This window comes from Syngnathoides biaculeatus, chromosome 2 (assembly GCF_019802595.1).
Source record: "Syngnathoides biaculeatus isolate LvHL_M chromosome 2, ASM1980259v1, whole genome shotgun sequence".
NCBI classification, from domain to species: domain Eukaryota; kingdom Metazoa; phylum Chordata; class Actinopteri; order Syngnathiformes; family Syngnathidae; genus Syngnathoides; species Syngnathoides biaculeatus.
Window position 1 is genome coordinate 8,221,695 of NC_084641.1, and position 23,693 is coordinate 8,245,387.

The 23,693-nt window shown below is 42.8% G+C and overlaps 1 protein-coding gene across 2 annotated transcripts; it reads right to left on the reverse strand.

Annotated features, from left to right (window-relative positions):
- Positions 1-7,472: 7,472 nt before the first annotated feature.
- On the reverse strand, positions 7,473-21,723 carry LOC133506349 (sodium/potassium-transporting ATPase subunit alpha-1). Of its 2 annotated transcripts, none has more exons than XM_061830416.1 (23): positions 21,466-21,723; positions 16,584-16,697; positions 16,301-16,360; positions 14,236-14,337; positions 14,043-14,144; positions 13,842-13,955; positions 13,580-13,714; positions 13,382-13,499; positions 12,970-13,238; positions 12,596-12,904; positions 11,801-11,935; positions 11,522-11,717; positions 11,266-11,441; positions 11,049-11,185; positions 10,729-10,879; positions 10,448-10,616; positions 10,212-10,366; positions 9,995-10,118; positions 9,308-9,453; positions 9,103-9,233; positions 8,173-8,274; positions 8,002-8,093; positions 7,473-7,822 (listed from the first exon to the last, which is right to left on the reverse strand). In XM_061830416.1, the coding sequence occupies exons 1-23, from the start codon at positions 21,475-21,477 to the stop codon at positions 7,794-7,796; spliced, it is 3,078 nt and encodes a 1,025-aa protein (XP_061686400.1). In that variant the 5' UTR covers positions 21,478-21,723; the 3' UTR covers positions 7,473-7,793. The 2 variants fall into 2 exon arrangements, with proteins under 2 accessions (XP_061686400.1, XP_061686391.1); XM_061830407.1 differs by lacking the exon at positions 21,466-21,723 and adding an exon at positions 19,059-19,385.
- Positions 21,724-23,693: the final 1,970 nt, after the last annotated feature.

Consider the following 23,693-nt stretch of genomic DNA (forward strand, 5'->3'; position numbering starts at 1 on the left):
GCTGTCTGCTTTTCAACGATATTTCACTGTTAGCTAAGAATGCGAGTGAGAAATCAGCCGGTAAATCGGACAGTTTCGCTCTATTCTTTTCTTGCTGCGCAGATATTTTTGCTAATTGTTTGTCTGACGTCAGCACACGTGGCGTGACGTCACTTCAGGAGGCGTGGTTAAGTGCCCTGTACGGAGGGGTCAATTGAGGTACAGAACTAGCGAAAGAGATCAATAACACACTGGATTGATCACCTGTCAATCACAGGATTGACACATAGATTGAGACATTTACATGAAATGCATGAAAGAAGAGATAAAATAAAAACAATTTGGGCTTGGGAGGTCTGTGAAAAAAAGGGGTGTTGAAGGCTCAGAAGGTGAATAAAAAGTGAGTGCTGGAAGAGTGAAAGAGATGAGTTGGGGTGTGATGTTGGAAGAGGTGTCAGGAGAAAACATAATTGTGGACTGGCAGAAGTCAAAACTACACGAGAATGCAAACTTCCATCCATCCATTTTCTTTTGCCGCTTATCCTCACGAGGGTCGCGGGTAGCTCTGGAGCCTATCCCAGCTGTCAACGGGCAGGAGGCAGGGTGCACCCTGAATTGGTTGCCAGTCAATCGCAGGGCAAATACAGACAAACAGCTGCACTCACAATCACACCTAGGGACAATTTAGAGTGTCCAATTAATTTTGCATGTTTTTGGGATGTGGGAGGAAACCGGAGTGTCTGGAGAAAACCCACGCAGGCAGGGGGAGTACATCGAACCCAGTTCCTCAGAAATGTGAGGCCAACGCTTTACCAGCTGAGCCACCGTGCTACCAAAATGCAAACTTTTTGAGTTCAATTTGCAAAACTGCAATGGCCAACATCAGTGTGTTTTTTTTTTCTTTTCTTCTGTGTTCTGTGACTGCACCTCCATCATCTTCCCAGTGAAGGCCACATTGCTACTCATATAAAAGTAAAGAGTTTTCATGACAGTTGGCACAATAAAGAATATTAATAGACTAATTAGTGCTGCAAGCTATTGTTGAACAACTGCAACAGCTTATTATCTTGTATTGTATTCATTACTTTGTTGAGTGCAAACAGCACAATGGTGAAGTAAGTGGTTTTTGCTTTGGCTTCCAATATGGCTTCAATTTTGATATATTTGTCAACTCTGAACATTCTTTGTTGAGTTTGGCTTTCTCTGCAGAAAAGTCCTTCTCCCATAGTCCCAAAACAATGTACTGTACTTCAATGTTTAGTTCATTGGTTAAAAAAAAAAAACACCCATGGGTGGGTTTCCTGCTTAAACTTGACCGCCTAGCTTCTTTTAACAGTTTGGTTTGACAAAGTGAAAGGCTTCACTCAGCAGCTGCTGCCAACACACAGTGACCTCAGCTTGGGAGCCCAGGGCTCGCCTGCTGCTGCTTGCGACATAAGATGAAGAGCGCAGAGTGTCAACAAAATCTTTATGCCACTTTCAATACAGTGTACAGAGCAATGTATAAACTATTTCTGTGTCATTTGCGCACACGCAGGCGCACGCACACATACGTGTGTGCACACAGACAAACTCTATTTTATACACAACAGCATTGATTCTAAAGCTCTTGGACAAATTTTCTGGTTTATTCAGTCCTCTTTGAAGCAAAAGTAGCATCTGTTAAAAGGGTCTGCCTGGAGCAAATATGGCAACGAGAGCCCTAAACACACAAAAGTCTCCTTATTGTGTCATTTCTGCTCGTGTACACTTCATTCCAGCAACACACTCACGCACTTCATAAGTGATTCACAAAGCTGCTATAAACATGCATGTGGGCAATCCAGAAATGGTGAAGTCAAACATTTGAATGGATGACCGGTACTGTCATTTAGAGTCAGGTTCAGAGTTATTCTTTCTGACAAAATCGTGTGGCCCAACAGTTACAAACTTTTTTTATTTATTAGGAAAGACCACATACAACGAAATCTCTACAGTTAAGCCCCTGTAAAGCCAAATGAAAATCCTCTTTAATTGCCGAGTATGTCAAAAGCACACAAAAATTTTGTGTCCCCTAGTTGGAATCGCTCTACATATTATGACAATTGCCAGTTTGACAAAAAAGACTTTTGAGCTTAAAAAACAAAACACTGCGAAGAGTCAGAGAGAGCCTCCAGTAATTTAATGGCAACAGGGAATAAGATGTCGGAATGTCTCCTTGTATTAGTTTCTCCAGTCAACTGTGAGTTTTGGGAACGACAGCAACTAAGCCACAAAGTGGTAGGCTGCGTAAACTGATGGGGCGAGGTCAGAAGATGCTGAGCCGCGTAGTGCGAAGAGGTCACCAACTTTCTGCTGAGTCAGTTGCTACGGACCTCCAAACTTCATTTGATCTTGGGATTCGCTCAAGAACATTGTGCAGGTCTGTTCATGGAACGGGTTTCCATGGTCTAGCAGCTGCATCACGCAGCGCAATGGAAAATGTCACATGCGCTGGTGTATACATTTGTTCAAAATGCAAGACTTTTTTTTTGGGGGGGGTAAGCTTATACTTATGGATATGCTGTCTGACAGCACAATGTCAATCTTGGCAACGTAGAATTGGGATCCGTCCTGCTTCCCAGTTGTCTTGAATACAGCAGGCTCCCCTTGTTCATTTGTGACTGACATTAATGTGACGCTGACATGAAATTTTCATGCATGACAGACATTTGTTACCGTATCTTTGAGGTCAACCTACATCTAGTTAAAGAAATACAAGTACTCACAACCTAACATGAGGGGGGGTTTGAACACTCATCATCTGAGGAATAGCGAAGGAGGAGAAGCCCGACTCCACAAGCGCTGCTGCTGATTGCGGCCACTTTGAAGAATTAATTGATTAATTGATCCAGTACACTGCTCAGTGTATGAAAGATTTTCTGACATCCACTCATTGCTGAAGGACATCAGAAACTCGAGCTCAGCTGGGATCTGAGTCCTACTTGGGATTAAAAATATTGAATACATAATGTAGATGGGCAGGACAAGAGATGTTATAAAAATGCAGCATGCACAAATACTGGACAATACATTATGATTGTTGTCAACAGGCAGGAGGCAGGGTACACCCTGAACTAGTTGGCAGCCAATCGCAGGGCACATGGAGACAAACAGATGCACTCACAATCACACCTAGGGGCAATTTAGAGTGTCCAATTAATGTTGCATGTTTTAGGGATGTGGGAGGAAACCGGAGTGCCCGGAGGAAACCCATACAGGCACGGGGAGAACATGCAAACTCCACAATGATTATATATATAATATATAATATTATTTCATCGTTTTAAAGGAATTTATTAAAACAAAGGCAACACATCAGAGGATACGACCATAATTAACACAGCTGTGTCATCATTTACACCCTCTGCGCATAGTATTTTGTTCTTCAAATTGGCATCTGCAAATAGTGTTGGAGTTGCTAAAGAGTGCGTTTATATGCACACAACACTCAGGACCATGCAAATGGATTTAGACATACTGTACCTTTGGCAAGAAAAAAAGAATCTCTGATATGTCTGCTGTAAGGTGTTTCCTCACCAGCTTATATAACATCTGTCACAACAAACTAAGCCTCTCCACACAGAGCGAGCCCTCATAGGCAACACGGACGTACTCGGGCCTGAGACAGCACACAAGCGTAGAAGCCACAGGTCACAGAGGAGCCTGCGATATGCTGACACCGATGAAAGGGCAACTGCAAACGCTCACAAGCTTTGAATAAAATGGAATAATTATTTGCTGTTCGCCAAGGTAGAAATTCTCTTTGGCTCACCAGCAAAGATGACAGAAAGCACGGAAATATTAAAAACAAAGCTAACCTGTGTAGCATCGTCTATAATTTAAAACATAGACATTGTGTACAACTTTTGAAAAAAAAAACAAGCAAATTAAATACTTTGCCTTTGCTAGTTATATGAATACGTTTAATATGTTAAAAGAATCATCTTTATTTAAAGAAGTGTGTCAGAAATGTTCCAGGACTGGGCCCTCAAAAGATTGAAGATTTTGACTGTAAACTACAAGTGTTCCCCTCACACACTTTTCTAGCCTTCTCTGCCACATTTTCCTGCACACCGATTGTAATTGGATACTGTGTGGCGCCATCGTCACAATCGTTTTGATTTCAAAAGAGCACTTTCAAGACGTTGACAAAGCAAGAAAGCGGGGGGATTGCATGGTGGGGTGGGAGGTCACTCCAGCAGAGGGATGTTCTTCTTAACCTGGAACTGTTGGCTGTTCCTTCAGCCACAACTCTTACCTCTTCCCTTTGATTGAACCCAGCAAATGCAGCAGATTCCAAAAATATGTAACCTCTTGTCTCTGTTTTTTTTTGCAGTTGTACATCTGTTGTCAGAGGGGAATTAAGTGTAGCAATAAACAGTATATTAAGGCATCCATCACTCATTCAAGTGGCTTATCCTCACAAGGGTCACAGAAGTGGTGGAGACAACTTGAGGCAAAAGGCAGACTACACACAAAACTGGCTGCCAGGCAATTGCAGGGCACATACTGTATCAACATGTCACTGAGTGGGAATTGAACTCACTCTTCCTGCATAAAATCAGGCAAATGTACCACTACACTATCAGTGGCTCATATTAGGGGATATACAGTATCTGGGAAAAGTGAACAGACTTCGACATTTATGAAAATCTTTGAAGAAGCTTGGGTCACTGCAACATGCGACACATCCAATACATCCTTCTAATAAACTCCCAGGTTACTCGAGTTCAAGCCAAATGAGGATGTGTCACTGGGATGAGAGACAGATGTCAAGATTTGCTTGTAGCCCAATTACAGTTTAGTTTGAGGCCACTCAAGTTGAATGCCACACACCAGACTCCATTGTGGTAAACTTAAATTTACGAGCTTCAACAACAAAGCATTAGTAGTGCTACTAAATGCTTCAGGGTTAATTCTCCTCTTCAAAACATTTTGGGAATCAGTGTCTTATTCAAAAGCTGCACAAACAGGCCATTGTTGAATTGAAGAACAATAATACAAGAGCTGTCCCACAAATTCTGGCTTTAAAATACCGTAACTATAAAGTTGTTCATGATCCTAATATTGGCACTCTCCGAGATATCCATCCATCCATTCACCCATTTTCTGTACTGCTTATGAATAAATACACACGCATATATACCTCGCCTCCTGCCCGATGACAGCTGGGATAGGCTCCAGCACTCCTGCGTGGATAAGTGGCTAAGAAAATGGATATCAATTATTGTTTTTTTGGATGTCCCCTGCGATTGGCTAGCGACCAGTTCATGGTGCACCCACCTCTCGCCCGAAGATAGCTGGGATAGGCTCCAGAACACTCATGGCCCTAGTGCAGATAAGCAGCAAAGTGGATGGATGGATTTTTCATGACTCATGCCCATGCATTGCATCAGAATGAAATAAAAGACAGTCAAAGGAATAAATCCTCTCAATTCAATACTTTAATGGATCCAAAAATGTTATCCACAGATTATTTTTTTTTATCATGGTCTGACCCCTAATGATAACTAAGTCAAAGCTGGAGGTTCTCAAGTGTGATTTAATAAAATAAAATAAAATAAAATAAAATAAAATGCGATCTACAGTATGTACCGGTGGCGATCATGCAGCATCCAACCACACTTGGAGCTTTTTTTTTTTTTTTTTTACCTGGAAAAGTGAATAGAAGAGATTCTAAGTTCATTTATCGGATAGAAATTTAGAACGCTTCAAGTACAAAAAAAAACCAAAACGCTATTTATCAAAGACGTGGTCACCTGTCGTACCGGTCAGTAATGTGTTGATAAATCCCACTTGTTGTAAACTGCTATGCTAGCACACATTCGGCCTCATTTCCGTTGAGAAAGACCACAAATTGACCATATATTGTCGCAGCAATCGATTTCAGAATGCACAAATGTACTACACTTCGGTCTCCAAGACCGACAATTAGGAACTATTAATTAATCAATTAATTAAGTTAAAAGGAAAAATGATGTTGTGAGAACTCAACCGTGGATTCTGTCGGATCAGCACAAAAAGACCAATCTCAGGAATAACAAGTTTGACATTAAGGTCAAAAACTGTGTTATGGCCTAAAAGATGAGAATTATCTTTGTTTGGAGGAGGAGAAGCAAGGTTTGTGTAAATATGCATATATATTGCAATTATTATTGAGGACACGTCAATAGAGTGTCCCTGGAGGATGGCTGGATACGCGCATATGTCCAAAAGTTGACATCAATCGTGATCAAAATGTATGTGCACATTTCCATTTATGGCAACTTCAACAGAACTCTTGCCCCAGTCATTTGGATTTCATGGACGTTGAGTGTTTTCCTCTCCAAAGGCGCTCACTATACACAGAAATATTAATGGTGCCTGATGAGGAAAATGCTTAATGAATGCATTCTAGTTGTATTTTCACTGCTCTACAACAAGGTTTTGTATATTTACTTAGATCCCACCCACATGTGTAACTTGATAAATCCTCTACTTTGCGTGGGAATAGTCATATGCACACTTTATGCGCACTTCTGTATGCATGATTAATAAATGTGGCCTCAGACCATTAACACTGTGGCTGGCACCCTCATTTGGAGCAACTTTTTACTAACGTCTATTCGCACAACACAAGCTGGCATCCGTTATATTTGCAGAGAATTATATCAGACTGGGATGAGGGCTTTGCTTTGACTTTGACATATTTCAACTATCAAAATGTGTTAAATTATTGCTCAGAAAGGGCTAGGTGCCAGACCAGTCAAACACCTCCCAATTGGCGGACTTTTCACCTTAATAAAGCAACTCACTCCACAAAAAGTTCCAAGAAATTTTCTGCCTCACCTGCAACAGTTTCACTCAATTTACATGACTTTTGTTGAAGATTATATCAGCTCTGCGACCAGCATCATGTACATCGAAGCACCTGGCTCTGTGCACGCTATTGGTAATATGTTCAAAAGCAGCTCTGAAATCCATTTAACCTTAAATGGGAACTTGTTTTAATGTCCATAAAATTGTGTACGGGGTGGGATGGTGGCTCACCTGGTAAAGCGTTGGGCCTCACAGTTCTGAGGTCTCGGGTTCGATCCCGGACCCGCCTGTGTGGAGTTTGCATGTTCTCCACGTGCCTGCGTGGGTTTCCTCCCACATTCCAAAAATATGCAAAATTAATTGGACACTCTAAATTTCGCCAAGGTGTGATTGTGAGTGCGGCTGCTTGTCTCGACGTCCCCTGTGATTGGTTGGCAACCAGTTCAGGGTATGCCCCGCCTCCTGCCCGTTGACAGCTGGGATAGTTTCCGGCACTGCCCGCGACCCTCGTTAGGACAAGCGGCGAAGAAAATTTTGTATGTGTATGGGAGAAAAAAAGAAAAAAAATAGAGTATATTTGGACTTTCAGACAGGAAAAAAAATAATCTGAATACTAGCTGAGCATGAAGATACTTATCACCCAAAAATTCTAGAATAAATGAGAACCAGAAACATATTGGACCTGACTCGCGCATTTTATTGAACATTTATAACTGTTAAAAACACGTATAAAATTGGTCCTGTTTCAGAAACAAGGCACGCATAGTCAAAGTCAATGTTGGGCATTCATGTCATTATTAGCATTTACCATATATCATCTGCACGTTCCATCTCAGTAGGTCTAATAGTAGTATCAAGCATTTGCTAATATAAAAACACATTCCAATGGGGCCTTTTTTCCCCCCACAGATGTTAAAATTTTATTCCGAGCAGCAAGACAATATTCATGCAACGATGGGAGAAGAGAAGATGGGAGCTGGCAGGCTGGTGGGTCTTCAATAGTAAGTCTCTTGTTCCACCCAACCTGGAAACACACGGTAAGATATCATGCAAATGGAGCAAGTAGAAATGTTGCGTCTTTATTGATGAGGAAGTTTCAAACAAAAGCAAACCGCTGCTTTAACTTAACAAGAGTGTTATTGGAAGGAAAAGAAGAAAGAATTTCTCTGCACACGACAATAAAAGCAAGATTCATGAGCTCACCTCCTGGGCTGCGTCTCAGAATCAGCTTGCGGATTTCATCATAGATAAAGATGACCAGAGAATATGGGAAGGCGCATAACCACCAATTGGCCCTGGAAAAACATGTACACAAGAAAATTACATATTGTGCAGCAAGTCAGAGCAGTCGTGTCATTCTGGCATTCCACTCGCCTGAGAGGGTACATTCTGAGGGCCACGTCCATGCCAGGGCAGTAGGAAAGGAAGGCAGCCAGTGCAGTCTCCTCAAACAGCCCAAAGATCAAGATCTTGTTCCTGTACAATTAAAATAGCATCATAATTGGAAAAATGGAGAGATGCTCACAGTTACATCCATTTGTAACGCTCTCGCGACTCAGCCCAATCACTGACCTCTTATCTTACTTTATTTTTACACTTCACACTAAAGAAAGGATCCCCACATTGATTCCTGGGAAGTCTGAATGCTTTAGAATGGAGTGAAGGGCCAGGTTGACTCCATCTATAGACCTATTGGCTCTGTCGACGACCTGGAGCGTATCCGCGGGGGGAATTGACTTCTCTGCAGTCATTAAACTCTCTAATCTGGGACCTCTTGGGGAAAGGAACGATGGTGGAGGACTAGAAGCAGTCTGGCAGATGGCAGGGATCCAGCCAGGTGTTGAAAATGAAACACCAGATTCACAAGGTCTTTTGCTTTTGTTGTTGGGTTAATATGCAGATTTGAGACCAAGGCGTGTTCATTTTTTGGGACACTGAATGACATTGTTGTTGTTTATGCTTGCATAGAATTGTTTGAACAGAAGGATGAACCATTGCACCCAAGGTTGAAACAGACGTTGAGGTCCACAATTCTTTTCCTGATATCTTTTCACTTTTACTTAATGTTATACCCACAAATATATCCACAGATACAACATGTCTCTAATAAACTCAATAGTAGTCAATAAAGCAGACGCTTCCAAAGACATGACATTTCTTAATAATTTCATCTCCAAAAAGGGGGCGCTTCAAATATGAGTTTGGGAGACGTTTGGCTAGTGCTTTGAAGACAATTGGTATGTCGCCAAAGTGAAAATGTAAGCAGGATTCCTGAAAAAGAAATATTTTTAAATTTCCACGTACCTCATTCCCTGCTGGAAGACAGAGTTCCTCCTGGTTTTGCAGATAATCAGATCAGCCCACTGTACAATAACAATGCTAGCAAAGAAGGCCGTGTGGCAGGTAAACTCAACGATCTTCCTCTGTTCATAAGTCTGGAGACACATAGAGGCAGCAAAATGCAGACCTGCATTGTTGAAAAACATCATGTGAGCGGAATTGCACTAACCCACTGCTGTCCATAACTGTCTTCCAGATCGTTGCAATATTTGTTGTCCCAGGCCACGCGGATGCCCAACAATGTGCGGGGCAGAAAGCCGTTCTCAGCCAGAATCACAAAGTAGGTAAAGAAGCCTGCTAGAGCCTGGATCATGCCTGCAAGCAACAAAATGATTAGATAAATATGTCACCATACTTCTGGTGACAGCTGATCTTGAAAACAAATTGCAGATCAATATCAAATTCTATTGACTAATTGGTCATCTGGTCCTTTGGAAAAATTGAGACCAAAATTGGACAAATGACAAGGTCAATAAATCATTGATCATTTTAGATTTAAAACATCTATAAATCAATATAATAAATTATGAGACAACTGTTAGAGGAATAACAGTGGAGGTAAAAGTATTGTTTTAAATATGGAGCTGCACATTAACTATTGCCAGAATGTGATAATGATGCAAATGATGTAATCTGTGTATGCTTATTGAATGCATTTTGTTCCTGGTTTAGGCCATTGGAGCAGGTCGACCCGATTCCTGGCTTCATTATGGGAGAGGTACTGGCCTCTCATAACTCAAACAAGGCATTTCTGGTGGATGGTGCCCTTTTTATCTTAGAGGACCCAGAAACCTTGCTAAAAGAAAACTCAAGAAAGAACCTTGGCTCAGAATGATGAAGTAGGTTCAAAATTTACCAATTTGTCCATAAGCAATGCTGATAAGCCTCTCGTTCACCAGCTTGTCTGTCTTGGGATTTCTGGGCTGCCGCTTCATGATGTCACTCTCAGCTGCTTCATAAGCCAGTGAAATGGCAGGAACCTGGAAGACAGGATATGACTGCCTATTTAGCTATGCACAGACAGACACAACTCAAACATATCACAGTAACTTGAGAGGATGTCATATACCCACCATGTCAGTTCCCAGATCGATGCAAAGGATGGTGACGGTGCCCAGAGGGAGGGGGACGCTGGCAATAATGAAGAGGAGGAAGGGGGTGATCTCAGGAATGTTACTGGTCAGAGTGTAAGCGATGGACTTCTTCAAGTTGTCAAAGATCAAACGCCCTATTTAGGAGGACAAGCACACACATATTGTGGTCATAAATAAATATGTTCCAGTCAGACAGGTCAGAGAAACTACATTACCTTCTTCTACTCCTGTAACAATGGAGGCAAAGTTGTCATCTAGCAGGATCATGTCAGCCGCCTGCTTGGAGACGTCAGAACCGGCAATCCCCATGGCGACACCAATGTCGGCCTTCTTCAGAGCTGGAGAGTCGTTGACGCCATCGCCAGTCACGGCAACAATGGCTCCCTGCAAAGTAAGGAAATCTCATTGTGTTGAGGGAAATTTACCATGAACCATTTTGGGCTCTCTGTGCTGCCAAAAACGGAGTTAATGTTGCACAAAGTACTGGAATTTACACCTGTCGCTGGCAGCCCTCCACAATTATCAATTTCTGCTGTGGGGAGGTCCTGGCAAAGACAATCTCAGTGTGGTACTTCAGGATGTCATCAAGTTGCTCTGAGCTCAAATCCTTTAAGTCTCCACCGTGGACAACACAGGCTTTAGCATCCCTGGAGCAAAATTTAAGTCGCTTTAACTTCAAGTGTACATGCAATCAACAGGGTTTGCCCGGAACCAAACTAGAAGCTACAATAAAGCCAATATGGTTGAAAGAAAGTTGTGAGGCCCTTTTGGCACTATATCAAATATATCCTACAGCTGCATTTCCTCAACCTATACCTCGGGTTGACTTCATTGATTGGGATGTTGAGACGTGCAGCAATGTCCTCCACAGTCTCATTGCCTTCCGAAATGATTCCAACACCCTTAGCGATGGCTTTAGCTGTGATTGGATGATCACCCGTCACCATGATCACCTGAAAAAATAAAATGGAGCATTAATTTTAAATTTTGTCAACTTTTATTCATAAACAGTCGTTGCACAGCAAAAGCATACCTTGATTCCAGCGCTCCTGCATTTGCCGACAGCATCAGGCACGGCTGCTCGAGGAGGGTCGATCATGGACATGAGGCCAATGAAGCACAGGTTCTCAGTGGGGAAGTTCACCTCGTCAGTGTCAAAAACAAAGCCTTCTGGGAACTGGTCGTCAGGCAGATTGAAATGACAGAACCCTAGAAAAACAAAATCACTCATGAGTCTGAGTCAACTAGATCATGAGTAGCGCTGACGACCATATTCCAGTGCTTCTCACCAAGCACTCTCTCTCCTAACCCTCCCAATTCGAGGTAGGCATTCTGGAAAGCATCTTTCATCTCATCATCTAGAGGCTGCTCTTTACCCTGTATCATAATTGAAGAGCAACGGTCCAGAATTCTCTCGGGGGCACCTTTCATAACCAGCAGGTGGTTGGACTCCCTTTCAGTCGAGGAATTCTTGTGAATAGAAAGCTGGGAAGCAAACATTTCTTCACTTAGTCTCCTGTTAAACCTGAAATGTTGTCCTTGTCTGGCCGCCAGACAGCTGACAATACCTGGTACTTATTGGTAGAGTTGAAAGGAATCTCTGCAATTTTGGCGCTTTTCTCCCTCATCTCTTGGACTGATCCACAGCAGAGCTCAATACATTTCAGAAGGGCAGACTCTGAGGCATCACCCGCCACATCTCTCTGGAGGAGAAAACATTGACCACCTGCCATTAGTCCAAAGCGCAAGCATTTTAGTTTGGCTTGAGAAAATGTGAATTAACAAGTGTGCATCAACTATGAAAAAAATAACTAAAGAAAACAACACTGTTGAAAAAAATAGTGGTTGATATAGCTTTTGAAACTAGAAAAATCTAGTGGCTTAGATTTGGCAAAGAGTTCAGGTGACCAATTCCCCCTCAATGAAAAAAGAATTTTAGCATTTAGAGATCTTAAAATGTGGCTTAAAAAAACCTTATAGTTCTTCCATAATCACTAGGTGACATTCACCGTGATTGATAGTACAAAAATGTTGAACAATTACACATCAATATTTCTGCTGTTGGATTGTGACTGACCTTTCACAAATCCAACTAATTTCCATTCAAAATATGAACGTTTCCAATGCTGAAAAGTTGGGTGATCCTTAACTACAACGATACATAAGCTACTGTCTTGTTCTATTACTGAAATGATGTGACGTTACGATATGACAGAAGTAATCGGTAATTTGAAACCCACTCATTATGGCAAAACCGTAGTAATTGGCAAAGATGCCATCTGTACCATGAGCCAATCATGTCCCAGATTAATTTGCACCATTTACACATCACCACTTTGAAAGAGGAAAAAAATTAATCTTACCTTTAGTATGGGAAGGTTGCTCTGTTCCGCCAGGAAGACGGCACGATTACAGAGCCCAGCAATTCTGGCCAGGGAAGCCCAGGTAGCAGAGCTCTTGTCAAAGGATGTCCCGCTCTGGTTCTCAGTGGTGTCCGCCTCATGAATCTGGTTGTCGAACCACATGTGGGCAACAGTCATCCTGTTTTGGGTCAAAGTGCCTGTCTTGTCTGAGCAGATGGTGGAGGTGGAGCCAAGGGTCTCTACAGCTTCCAGATTTTTAACCAAACAGTTCTTCTTGGCCATACGTTTGGCTGTCAGAGTCAGACATACCTGGACACGAGAGCCCTATTAGATGCTGTGAACCCACTAAAGTTGAGCAAAGGCTTAGGACTCACAGTGACAGTAGCCAAGAGACCCTCCGGCACGTTGGCAACTATGATGCCAATGAGGAAGATGACAGCTTCCAACCAGGAGTAGCCAAGAATGAGAGATAGGACAAAGAAGGACACACCCAGGAAGACTGCTACACCAGTGATAATATGGATGAAGTGCTCAATCTCGATGGAGATGGGAGTGCGCCCAACTTCCAGTCCTGAGGCAAGCGTGGCAATGCGACCCATGACGGTCCGGTCACCGGTGCTGATCACAATGCCTCGGGCAGTTCCTTTTTTTAGGGGAGAAAGCATGGGGGAGTGGGAGAGCGGTGTGGGGGTACAAATCATGGCTCTTACATTTAACACTTTCATAGTTTGGCGCTAATATTAGAAACCCTAATCCCCGGTTGGTTGCCATAACCTTCCTTCATACCTTCAACACAGTTGGTGGAGAAGAAAGCAATGTTCCTCGTCTCCAACGGGTTCTCATTGGAGAAATCAGGAGTACGTGTTTGCGGCTCAGATTCACCCGTCAGAGAGGAGTTGTCCACCTGATAATTGTCACAACGACTATGATGGAGTAGATGTCCATGTTTTTTTTGTGCTTAGATCTTCTCTTCTGTCTTTGTACCTTGCAGCCATGGGCAGAAATGATTCGCAGGTCGGCAGGGATCCGGTCACCACCTTTCACCTCTACTAAATCCCCAACTACCACTTCCTCTGCATTGATACTCTTCTTTTCACCGTCACGGACAACCAGCGCTTGCTAGGGGACAGACATAATGGATGCAGACCCTTTTGAGATATTTAACAAAGAATGTGGTAAAAAGAAAAAAAGCCGTAGAAAATTACATTAAAAAAAACAACAAAATGATGGAGAAATGAGAGAGCACCTGTGGGACGAGGTTTTTGAAGGAGTCCATGATCTTTGAACTTTTTGCCTCTTGATAGTAGGAGAAACAACCAGTGATGATGACAACAGCAGAGAGCACAACACCCAAGTACAACTGCAAAATGAACTTGACATTAGGACCCCACAATTTCCAACAACAATATACATGCTTTAATATGTGCTTGAGGAACAATAGTTTTACGTTATCATTGGCAGGTTCATCCTCCATAGCAGACTGGATAGCATAGGCCAGGAAACAGAGGATGGCCCCAGTCCACAGGAGCATGGAGAAACCTCCAAACATCTGCATGAAGCCCAACAATAATAATGAAAAAAAAAATCAATGTTTTTCACAAGTAAAACCAGGAAGTAAAGAGTTCAGAGCAACCTGCTACCTGTTTGCAGAACTTCACCCACTCTGGGGTGGTGGGAGGAGGGGTGAGGGCATTGGGCCCATCTCGAGCCAGATTCTCAGCTGCCTTGGCATTAGTCAAACCCTAACATGGTGGGAAGACGATTCGTGTTAAAGTTGGGTTGGGCATCATTTGAATTTGAGCGATTCCAGTTCCAAATGACTCTTTAAAGCCTGTGGCATAAACTAAAATTAACATTTGACTCGCTGCGCTTTATAAACAGCAACAATATCAAACCTATGAACTCAAAGCCAATGTGTGTCAAACTAACCCATTTGACTTAATGTTCGTTAATTATTGTTTCAGCTAAAAGTTAAATGCAGCATTATTTGTGACAGACTTCCACACATTGCAAAAGCCTCCTTTTTAATAATAATCTTAATTGAAGTCTTGTATTGAGGTGACTCGTCATTTATTTTAACATAGTTAACACTTTTGTTTGCCGCTGGCCTTCAATGTTTTTTTTTTTTTTTTTTACTCCTTTCTCATTGAGCGGACTGTGGACATCGAAACTGGGAACCAATATTTTTTCACAATTTGAACGATCCTGGGATGAACCAGGCTTGTTAGTCCCACTTCCAATCAGTTCTTGATTCTCAATTCTCAAGGATAAAGATTTGGTGCACTCTAGCCCCTCAGATAAACAACCAAAAATGAATCCAGAGCGACAATTGCTCTGCGACAAATTGTGAACACATCCATGCACTGGGACATATGTCTAGGGAGAACAAAGGCACTACTATTTACTTCACCACAGAAAAAGGGTCATGGCCTTCATCAGCACAGAGGATGTGTTGGGAGAAGATAGTAATGTCGAAAAATCAGGAGGCTGGAGTTTTCTGTGGCTCATGAATTATTCATTATTAATAACACAGCACACACGTGCAGTGCTTCAAGAGCCTACATTTATGGCACTGATTAAGTATTCTGCTTGATCTTCACTGCAATTTGCATGAACAAAGCCTTTAGCTGGAGTGCGCACCTTTTGACAGACTGGTGGTCAACAAGCACAAAAGCAAATTTAAATCATCCAACCATCCATTATCTTTGCCGCTAATCCTCACGAGGGTCGCAAGGAGTGCTGGAGCCTATCCCAGCTGTCAAGGTGCAGGAGGCAGGGTAGACCCTGAACTGGTTTCCAGCCAATCACAGGGCACATAAAGAAAAACAGCCGCACTCACAATCACACCTAAATGCAATTTAGAGTGTGCAATTAATGTCGCATATTTTTGGGATGTGGGTGGAAACCCACACAGGCACGGGGAGAACATGCAAACTCCACACAGGCGGGGCTGTGATTTGAACCCCAGTCCTTAGAACTGTGAGGCCAACGCTTTACCAGGTGAGCCACCATGCCGGCCAAATTGAAATCAGCATATATAATAAGTAGTCATTTTACCTGGACACTTGCAAACTTGGTGTTAACACTTAGAAGTAGTGTTTTTATTTAGCTTTGAAGGTGTGGACCCTTCCCTCCATCCATTTTCTGAGCCACTTATCCTCACAGGGGTCTCGGGAGTGCTGGAGCCTATCCCAGCTGTCAACAAGCAGGAGGCAGGATACACCCCGAACTAGTTGCCGGACCATCGCAGGGCACATCTAAACAGACAGCAGTCACACTCACAATCACACCTAGGGGCAATTTAGAATCTCCAATTAATGCACGTTTTTAGGATGTGGGACGAAACCAGAGTGTCTGGAAAAAACCTACGCAGGCACCGGGGAGAACATCCAAACTCCACACAGGTGGGGCCTGGATTTGAACCCCGGTCCTCGGAACTGTGAGGCCAACGCTCTACAGCTGCCACACCAGGACGCCGCTGCGGAACCCTTCAAAACAAATTTTTAAAAAGGTCCTCATTCAACATTTGTTCATTTGCTTCCTTCATACAGCCACCCCTTAAACTTAGTTTCAAGGACTCTGACCAGCTATCATTGAGCTGAACCCTTTCAATCACCTTTATGGTATATATTAATTTACTTGAAGCAGATTGCAAACCAATGTTGTGTATATATATATAAAAAGGTGGAATATGTCGTAGCTCACATTGTTCAAATCTGTTCCATATTTGCGATTCAGCTCATCCAGAGTCAGCTTGTGATCATCCTGCAAAGATACACATAAAAATTTGGGCCCAAGTGTCAGATATGTGTGACACATTACAACGATACATCCACTGGCCTTTTCCATATAAATGGCAGCTAGACCAACATCAAAAAGAAAAGAGGAACAGCACGGACAACATTTGATCTTTGATCTTGTTCTCAGAGAGCGGAAAGTGAAGATAAAAACCCCGTAGGAACGGTCTCTTAGACAATCACACACTCACCATGTCCACTTCCTTTTTGAGTTCATCCATGTCTTTATCTTTCTTCTTCCCTTTTCCCTTCTTTTTGCCTCCCTGCTCAGAGGTGGCCGCCAGCTCATACTGCTCTCTTCCTTCCTGGAAATATACAGCAACGGTGGTAAGAAACAAAGAGCAAGTAAATAAAACAACGTGTAAAAATGCAGTAAAAAAATGACATTTTGCCTAGACTGTAGACCTGAACCTGGTGAGGCTGTCAGGAGCCTGTTATACATGCCTGCGGTATTATCATGTTTAGAAATCCAACGGCAGCTTATTTCTCTTTCCAGTAGCTACGGTAATATCAACGGCAACGTCAATAAACATTTAATAATAATCTGTAATCAGTCAATGCAGCACAGGGATGTGAGGTGCTTAGTACTAAATGAGCCATTTATCCACGGGCTGGCATACATAATGAAGCGGTCATCTTGGTTGCGACCTGATCGACGCCAGTGGAGTGTGTTCTCAGCGAATCCTGTAAACGTCCTTGGTCATGGAAATATGCAAACCAGTAATGTTTCTAAAAGTTTCCCAGGGAGTTGTTGGAACAGAGTGTGTGATCCCAGAACATGTTATTGTTCCATGAACCCCCCGGTCAGCTAAGCTGGGAAAACACCAGTTCTGCATCACTACAGCCAAATCTTAGCCTCTGGACACCCAAGGGCCCCCGGGGGCCATCTGGCTTTGGACAAATAATTCCACAACAAATCAGAGACCAATGCTTTCAAACCAGGTGATTCTTAACAGATTCTGCAATTATTATAACTATTGCTACACCTACAACAATAAAATTGGCATGGTTGTACTTCTGGTCATTCTGAAACACTTACCCCTTGGGGGGGGTGTCAAAGTCAATTTCGTCACAAGCCACATAAAAGCTCTGGTTTCCATCATAGGGCCTTTATGACTGTGATGATTATATGAAAAGGCAATCATTTTATCATATTTATTATGTATACAATTATGTATACAATTGTCCCTACATGTTTTAACAACATATTGAAAACTTGCAAAAATCTGAATACAAATACTTGTGTTACTATTATGGGATTTAGAGGGAAGAAAATATTGTAATGTCTGATTTTCTGACGAGATGAAATAAGTCAGAAACAATTTGTCTAAGTGCGGGCCACAAAAAATGCATAGACACTTGCGCTTTAGGTGGATGAATGATGACGTGTTTATTTAAAAAAATAAATAAATCTCAAAAATGTTACGGGGATTCGCAACATTGAATTAAATTTGTAGGCAGGGATTAAAATGGGTCACTTTGCAAAATTGGAGTTTACTTAAAGTTTTAGGTTCAACTAAGGGATGAACTTCTGAGGACAGACAGAAAAGCGCATTCAGTCAGGTCGTCACAAATATTAATGCGCTTTCCCAGACAGAATGCCTATGAACGGACCAGGCGTCAGATACTCAAGCTGCTCATTCAGCTGTGCAGAACAATGCGTGCAAGCATACACTCTCCTGGGACTTCGCCCGGTTGCTACCGGTGACCAAAGCCACGCCTCTGGAGATATGTGAATGGACAGTCGGTGAAATGTTTTAACCCCTCCCGTCCCCCTTTCACTTCCCCTCGGCCAACAAGTTTCAAATGGGGATAGGACAAGTGTATTGGCTTTTAACACTCTCCTCACGTCCCGTGCAACTTTCAGTCCTCAGCATCCGGAACAAAAGATGCCAGATGAATCAACTGCCCTTGTTGTTGTAAGCCCAATTAGCTTGGTGGAAATTAGATTTACACAGCTGTGCCTTCAAACCAGCGACCATTTGAAAAGCATTTGGAGGAATGGCGGAGGAGCTACCATATGGAACTTGGAAACTAGCCTCATCCAAAATCTGCTTGCCATCAGTTGGCATTTCATCCAGTTAGAGAAGAAGCCACTTTTAGAAGCGAGTAAATAACAGTCTCTTTTCCCCCATGCTCTTTTGTGATTGTTCCAGTTCCTTTTCACCAAGTGACTGAAGTGGTGAAACTAGAGGTAGTTGGTGGGGGGGGGGGGTGGAGGAAAGTGAGAGCGGGGCAGCACGTAGGACACAGCGGAAGTGGGCCAGGGAGTAAGTGGACGGTCACAGATGAGGAGCAGCATGCAACAAAAAAGTGGTGGGTAACAATGACTTAGAAGCGGAAGAAATGTAATCCCCTGGGGAGGGAGAAGTGTGTATTTGTGTTCTGAAGGGGATGATCAGGTAGAAAAAAAGAATGGTTCGTGTAAAGAAAAGATGTACACATAGAGTCAGGGTACAGCTTCGGACGAGAATACATACAACAAAAGGTTGGCCCTTAAATAATAAGGATAAGGTCTTCAGATTGAATCAAATCAGGCCCTTTCCCACAAACATCATCACGGTAGCTTGCCTCAAAGATGTGGTGTGAAATAAGGATCGCAGAACTGGAGTCAGGATGTGAAATACTCCACTTGGATTAACTTGGCTTTAGACCCTCACACCAACCTGATGTGTAAAAGGATGTACTTGTGGAGTTGGTCCTAACATTGCAGCAAACATCTTCCTCTTGCGAGAAGACGTTCTGCATTGTTTCTGTGGCAATTTGTATCTATTCATCCAGAAAAAACACGTGAAAGGTCGGAGGTCGCCGAGGTTGACACATAAGCTCTCTCGTTGTCGCCGGCTGCCACAGAATCGTCATTCAGCCGCGACTTTGGGGATCTTGCTTTTCCCACAGTGCTGGATGCATACAACAGAATGAAGATTCAGAGGAAACAAAAGGGGCTCAACAATCCTCAAATGATTAATTCGAAGGCTCTTGTCCGCATAGTCTGTTTTGTTCATGTGTGATGTGCCATGACATGTCCACAAAAGAACAACAACAAAGCATCACAACTCAAAGGCACTTGTCATGACAAAACACAGCTAGTCTGGACAATCACTTGACAGAGGATGACATGGGAGCATCCTGCAATTGCAGCTTGTTGCAGCAGAGGGAGTTAATGTCAGAAATCCCTGGAAAGAGTGACATCTTTGAGAGGGAGTTTGTGATTTAATAAATAAATAAATTTATAAAACACCTGCTACCTTGTTGCTCCAGAAAGCCTTTATCTGTTACCATAACGTTCAATTGTTTGATTTTTGCTTGTTTGTTTGTTTTTACAAGGCCAATGAGGCACATTTGGTCTCCAATTGGTCATTTTCCCTCCGATTTCTTGAATATGAAATTCGAGGCACAAAATGGGGCCAGAGACTCCCATTTTTTCCACCGATCTTACATATCACATACTACTGCTAAGGTTTATATATATATATATATAAACTGCCAACTCCCTGTTCAATATTGGATTCCTCCTAAGCAGTTGCTAATGAATCTCGTTGTTCGAGTCCTGTGATGAAATCCCAATGTTGCTTTCAGACATATGAGCATATTTGCATCCAGTCTGGGAATTGCCACGATGAACTGTCATATAGTCACCACATACAGTTCTCAGCATTCCAGCTCATTAGCAAACTCTCAGCATTTTTATTTTAGATAACATTTGTGCCTTGTTGCAAGAAAAACTTATCTACATATTGTTACATCCAAAACTGGCTACTGAATGTAAGTAATGACAATGATGACGTAGATTTTTACAGTCTGCAATTCAATATAGAGCCCTCCCGCTGGATCAGTGGCGGCTATGCGGCAACTGGTTGTCTCTTTACATCACCTCGCCCCCTCCCCATCAACCCCTCAGCTCACTTGTTATGCCTGTTTATTGCAATTTGAGGCAGATGTGGGAAGCGTAAGAAAATGCAAAACCATCTTCAACAGCAAGAAAGGGCTGAGGAGAAACAATCTTCTCGCTCTGACCACCCACCACTTGACGCTAGGAGAGCCGTGTGGTGGCTATCATCTCTTCCACGTGTGGCTATTTCAGAGAAGCAAGGACGAGAGGCTTTCAGGGAACGAGGATGGGGGCAGGGGACGCCTTTCACCAGCTATGGGAGGTTTGGGAAAATAGCAGCAGCTTCTGGCTGAGATGCAAAACCACCATAGATTTGCAGGAGCATCATGTAGTGACAAAAAAAAAGGAATAAAATGAGTTGTGATGGTCTTAAAGAAGACAATATGGTCTCTGCCCCCATTTTCCCCCCTCCCTTCAAGAAGCTCTCCATCCCAGGGGCTGTAGGCTGAATGCATAATGAGTATTAGTGGTGCGCAGCATGGTGGGGTGTGGCAGCCCCTGACACTTCACATAGAAACTTTTATCAAATGCGGTTCAAGTGTTGGCATAGGTATACACAATGCATGTGCTCCCCTCTCATTGAAAATGACGCCTATACCATGACAAATGGAAATACATGAAGTTGAAGGAGAAGTCTAAATATGAATTTTACATCCCAAAAAGCCTTCAAAACGACCAAAAACATTTCACATGTGTTAGAACCCAAAGTCATGATGTGATGGTGACTGATGTGGACTTGAAAGTATTTCCCCAAAGGGTGTGGAAGTGGAAGTACTGCTAAAGTGAGGCAACCAAAGACTTAGAACCCTGCTGAGCACATCCCTCCCACCAGAATCACAGCTGCACTGAGATTGCCCAAGTGTGAGGAAACGAACTAACTAGCAAGCATTTTACAGAATAGGATTATTTCTGGCACTATGTGCATGAAACACACAGAGTCAAACTTTACCAGCATCAGCATTCAGACGCATCCCGTTATGCAACATGAGCGTTTTGTGATGCAAACTTATTGTAAACGCGGTGAGGCAATGCATACATACAACACGGAAGTATTTTGACACATAGACACACAAAAATCAAAAGCGTGCACTCTCAACTAATGGCAACATCAGCATGCATCAAACACTTGTTTGAATGGCTTTTTTGAACTAGAGAGGAAAAGGGGGATGCGCAGTACTCACTCCTCTTCCCATGGCTGATGAGACGACTCTTCACACGCAGAAATCCACCTTCAAAAAAACTACAATCATACAGATTAAAATAAAAAAACAGGGAGTGCCGCAATCTTTTTTTAAAAATTATTATTGTTATTAGTATTTTATTTTGTATGTTGGTTTCCCAAACGTTGTCCCTGGGAGCTCACAAGCAGCCGCGCTAAGTCCCCCATACTTATAGACGGCGTTCCTTCCATTGTGACGTCACACTACTTGCCATGACAACCCCACGGATGAGGGCGGGGCGTCCTCATTTATTGGGCGTTTTTCTTGGTCTAATCTCTCTGTGCATGTCCTTTTTTTCGGCTTGCCTTGAAACAGAATCGACTTTATTCATCATGGATGGGGAGGACAATACACTGAGGTGGTAGCAACTCACATCATTGTTGTTTTTTTTTTTTTTGTATTTGAAAACAAGTTTTATATGTAAAGGTCTTTATTCAAAACCTACCACACACACATGCACTCTCACACACGCGGGCACACGCACAAGTCCTGATTCATCCACTCTTCACTCGGTTTGACAGCTGGTGTGCATGGGGCTTTGCGTGCAGCCAAATTGCTTGTTTCCAAATTCTCACTCACACATTGATGAGCAATTTTTTTTCCTTTGTGGTGAAAAAACAACAACAAAAAAGTGGTATCAAGTGGAATTTGTCACACACAAACAGACCGCTTTTGGCTGTGGGGCCCACTTGGCGTAGCGGTGCCTCTGCTCCCCTAACAAGTGGAGCCCCTGCTCATTGTTTATTCAAACATAATTTCTGTGGCTCACTGCTGCCGCTGGGAGTCTGCAAGAACTCCGATACTCTTGCAGAGATGCAAAATTGCAGGCTGAAACAATCAATGGGGGGCATTCCTCGCTGCCTTGTGGCTAACTACACGGAGTAGGCCGAGTGTCCACTGTCAACTCCCCAAAGTGGCTCTTTATGAAAGGGAATGTGTTTGTGATAAGTTGACCCTCGAGCTCCCTGTGTATGCAAATAGATCTTATCGCCTGTGCTCGAGGGACTGTCAAGTTAAACCACAGAGTGATCAAACAACATGGGGTTCGCGTTTACGGTAAAGAGTGGGGACGCTTAAACCTTCTCACCCATTTTCTATGAATGCATCGGAATCACCAAACAAAAGCCCAGGTGGACTTGATGCACAGATGGGTGCACAGTAGCAGCCCTATGTGCACGGGCGCGGCCATTTAGCTGTGTTTCAGAGCTGTATTTTTGTTTTGCAATCACATCCCCGCATGTGCGATCAGCGCCGTTCGCATGTTGCCAGTTTTGCTCTATAAATAGCATCAATTTTATTTAGATGTTTGAGGGAGAGAGAGAGAGAGAAACAGAGAGAGAAAGTGAGAGAGAGAAACAGAGAGAGAAAGTGAGGTAGAGAGAGAGAGAAAGAGAGAGAGAGAGAGAGAGCGCGAAGGGGCTCTCAATTGAGTTGCCATAGCAACAGGCACGTTCTGGTGCTTGTGAACGGAGGATGAAGGCATGATAATGTCGACCTCCTTCTTTCTCTCTTTCGCTCCCTCCATCTTCCCACGGCAGTTTTTTTTTTTTTTTACTGGCATGAGGATTTATCAGAAATATTTGTTACAAAGTATCAGGGAAAACACATTCACAGCCAAAATAAGGACATTATTTTCTTTCATCTTTTTTGCTTTTGCTGCTAAAAATGTTGCTTCAGGAGGTTGTCTGGCACAAACAGGCATCAATGCCGACATCGTTTCTTGAGTTATTCACGATCATCCCAATTGCAACCTTATACTGTAGCCAGCAAATATGTTTTAGTGACGTGAGCGTAAGACTCGGTGCATATGCGGTATGTCAGCAAGAGGTTAGCGGTTGGGCCGAAATGGCAAACCTGGGTCAAAGAATATGTAAACAGTATGGAGTCAACTGTTCCAACCTTTTATCCGATATTATGCCCTTCTGCCGTAATAACTGTGCCAAAAAATATAAGTGTCCATCTGAGATGACACGCTGTGGCGACCCCTAATGGGACAAGCCGAAAGAAAGAAGAAGATACAGCTCAAGAACATTTTTCTCCATGTATTTAGGATATAGTCAGTATTTTAAAGATGACAATTCAATTGTAAATTGTAATCCGAAATATCTTGCAATAGCAAGATATTAGAGTCAGATATATTTGCAGTGGTTTCACCCCCCCCCCCACACCCCTCCCATCTACTGTATGTA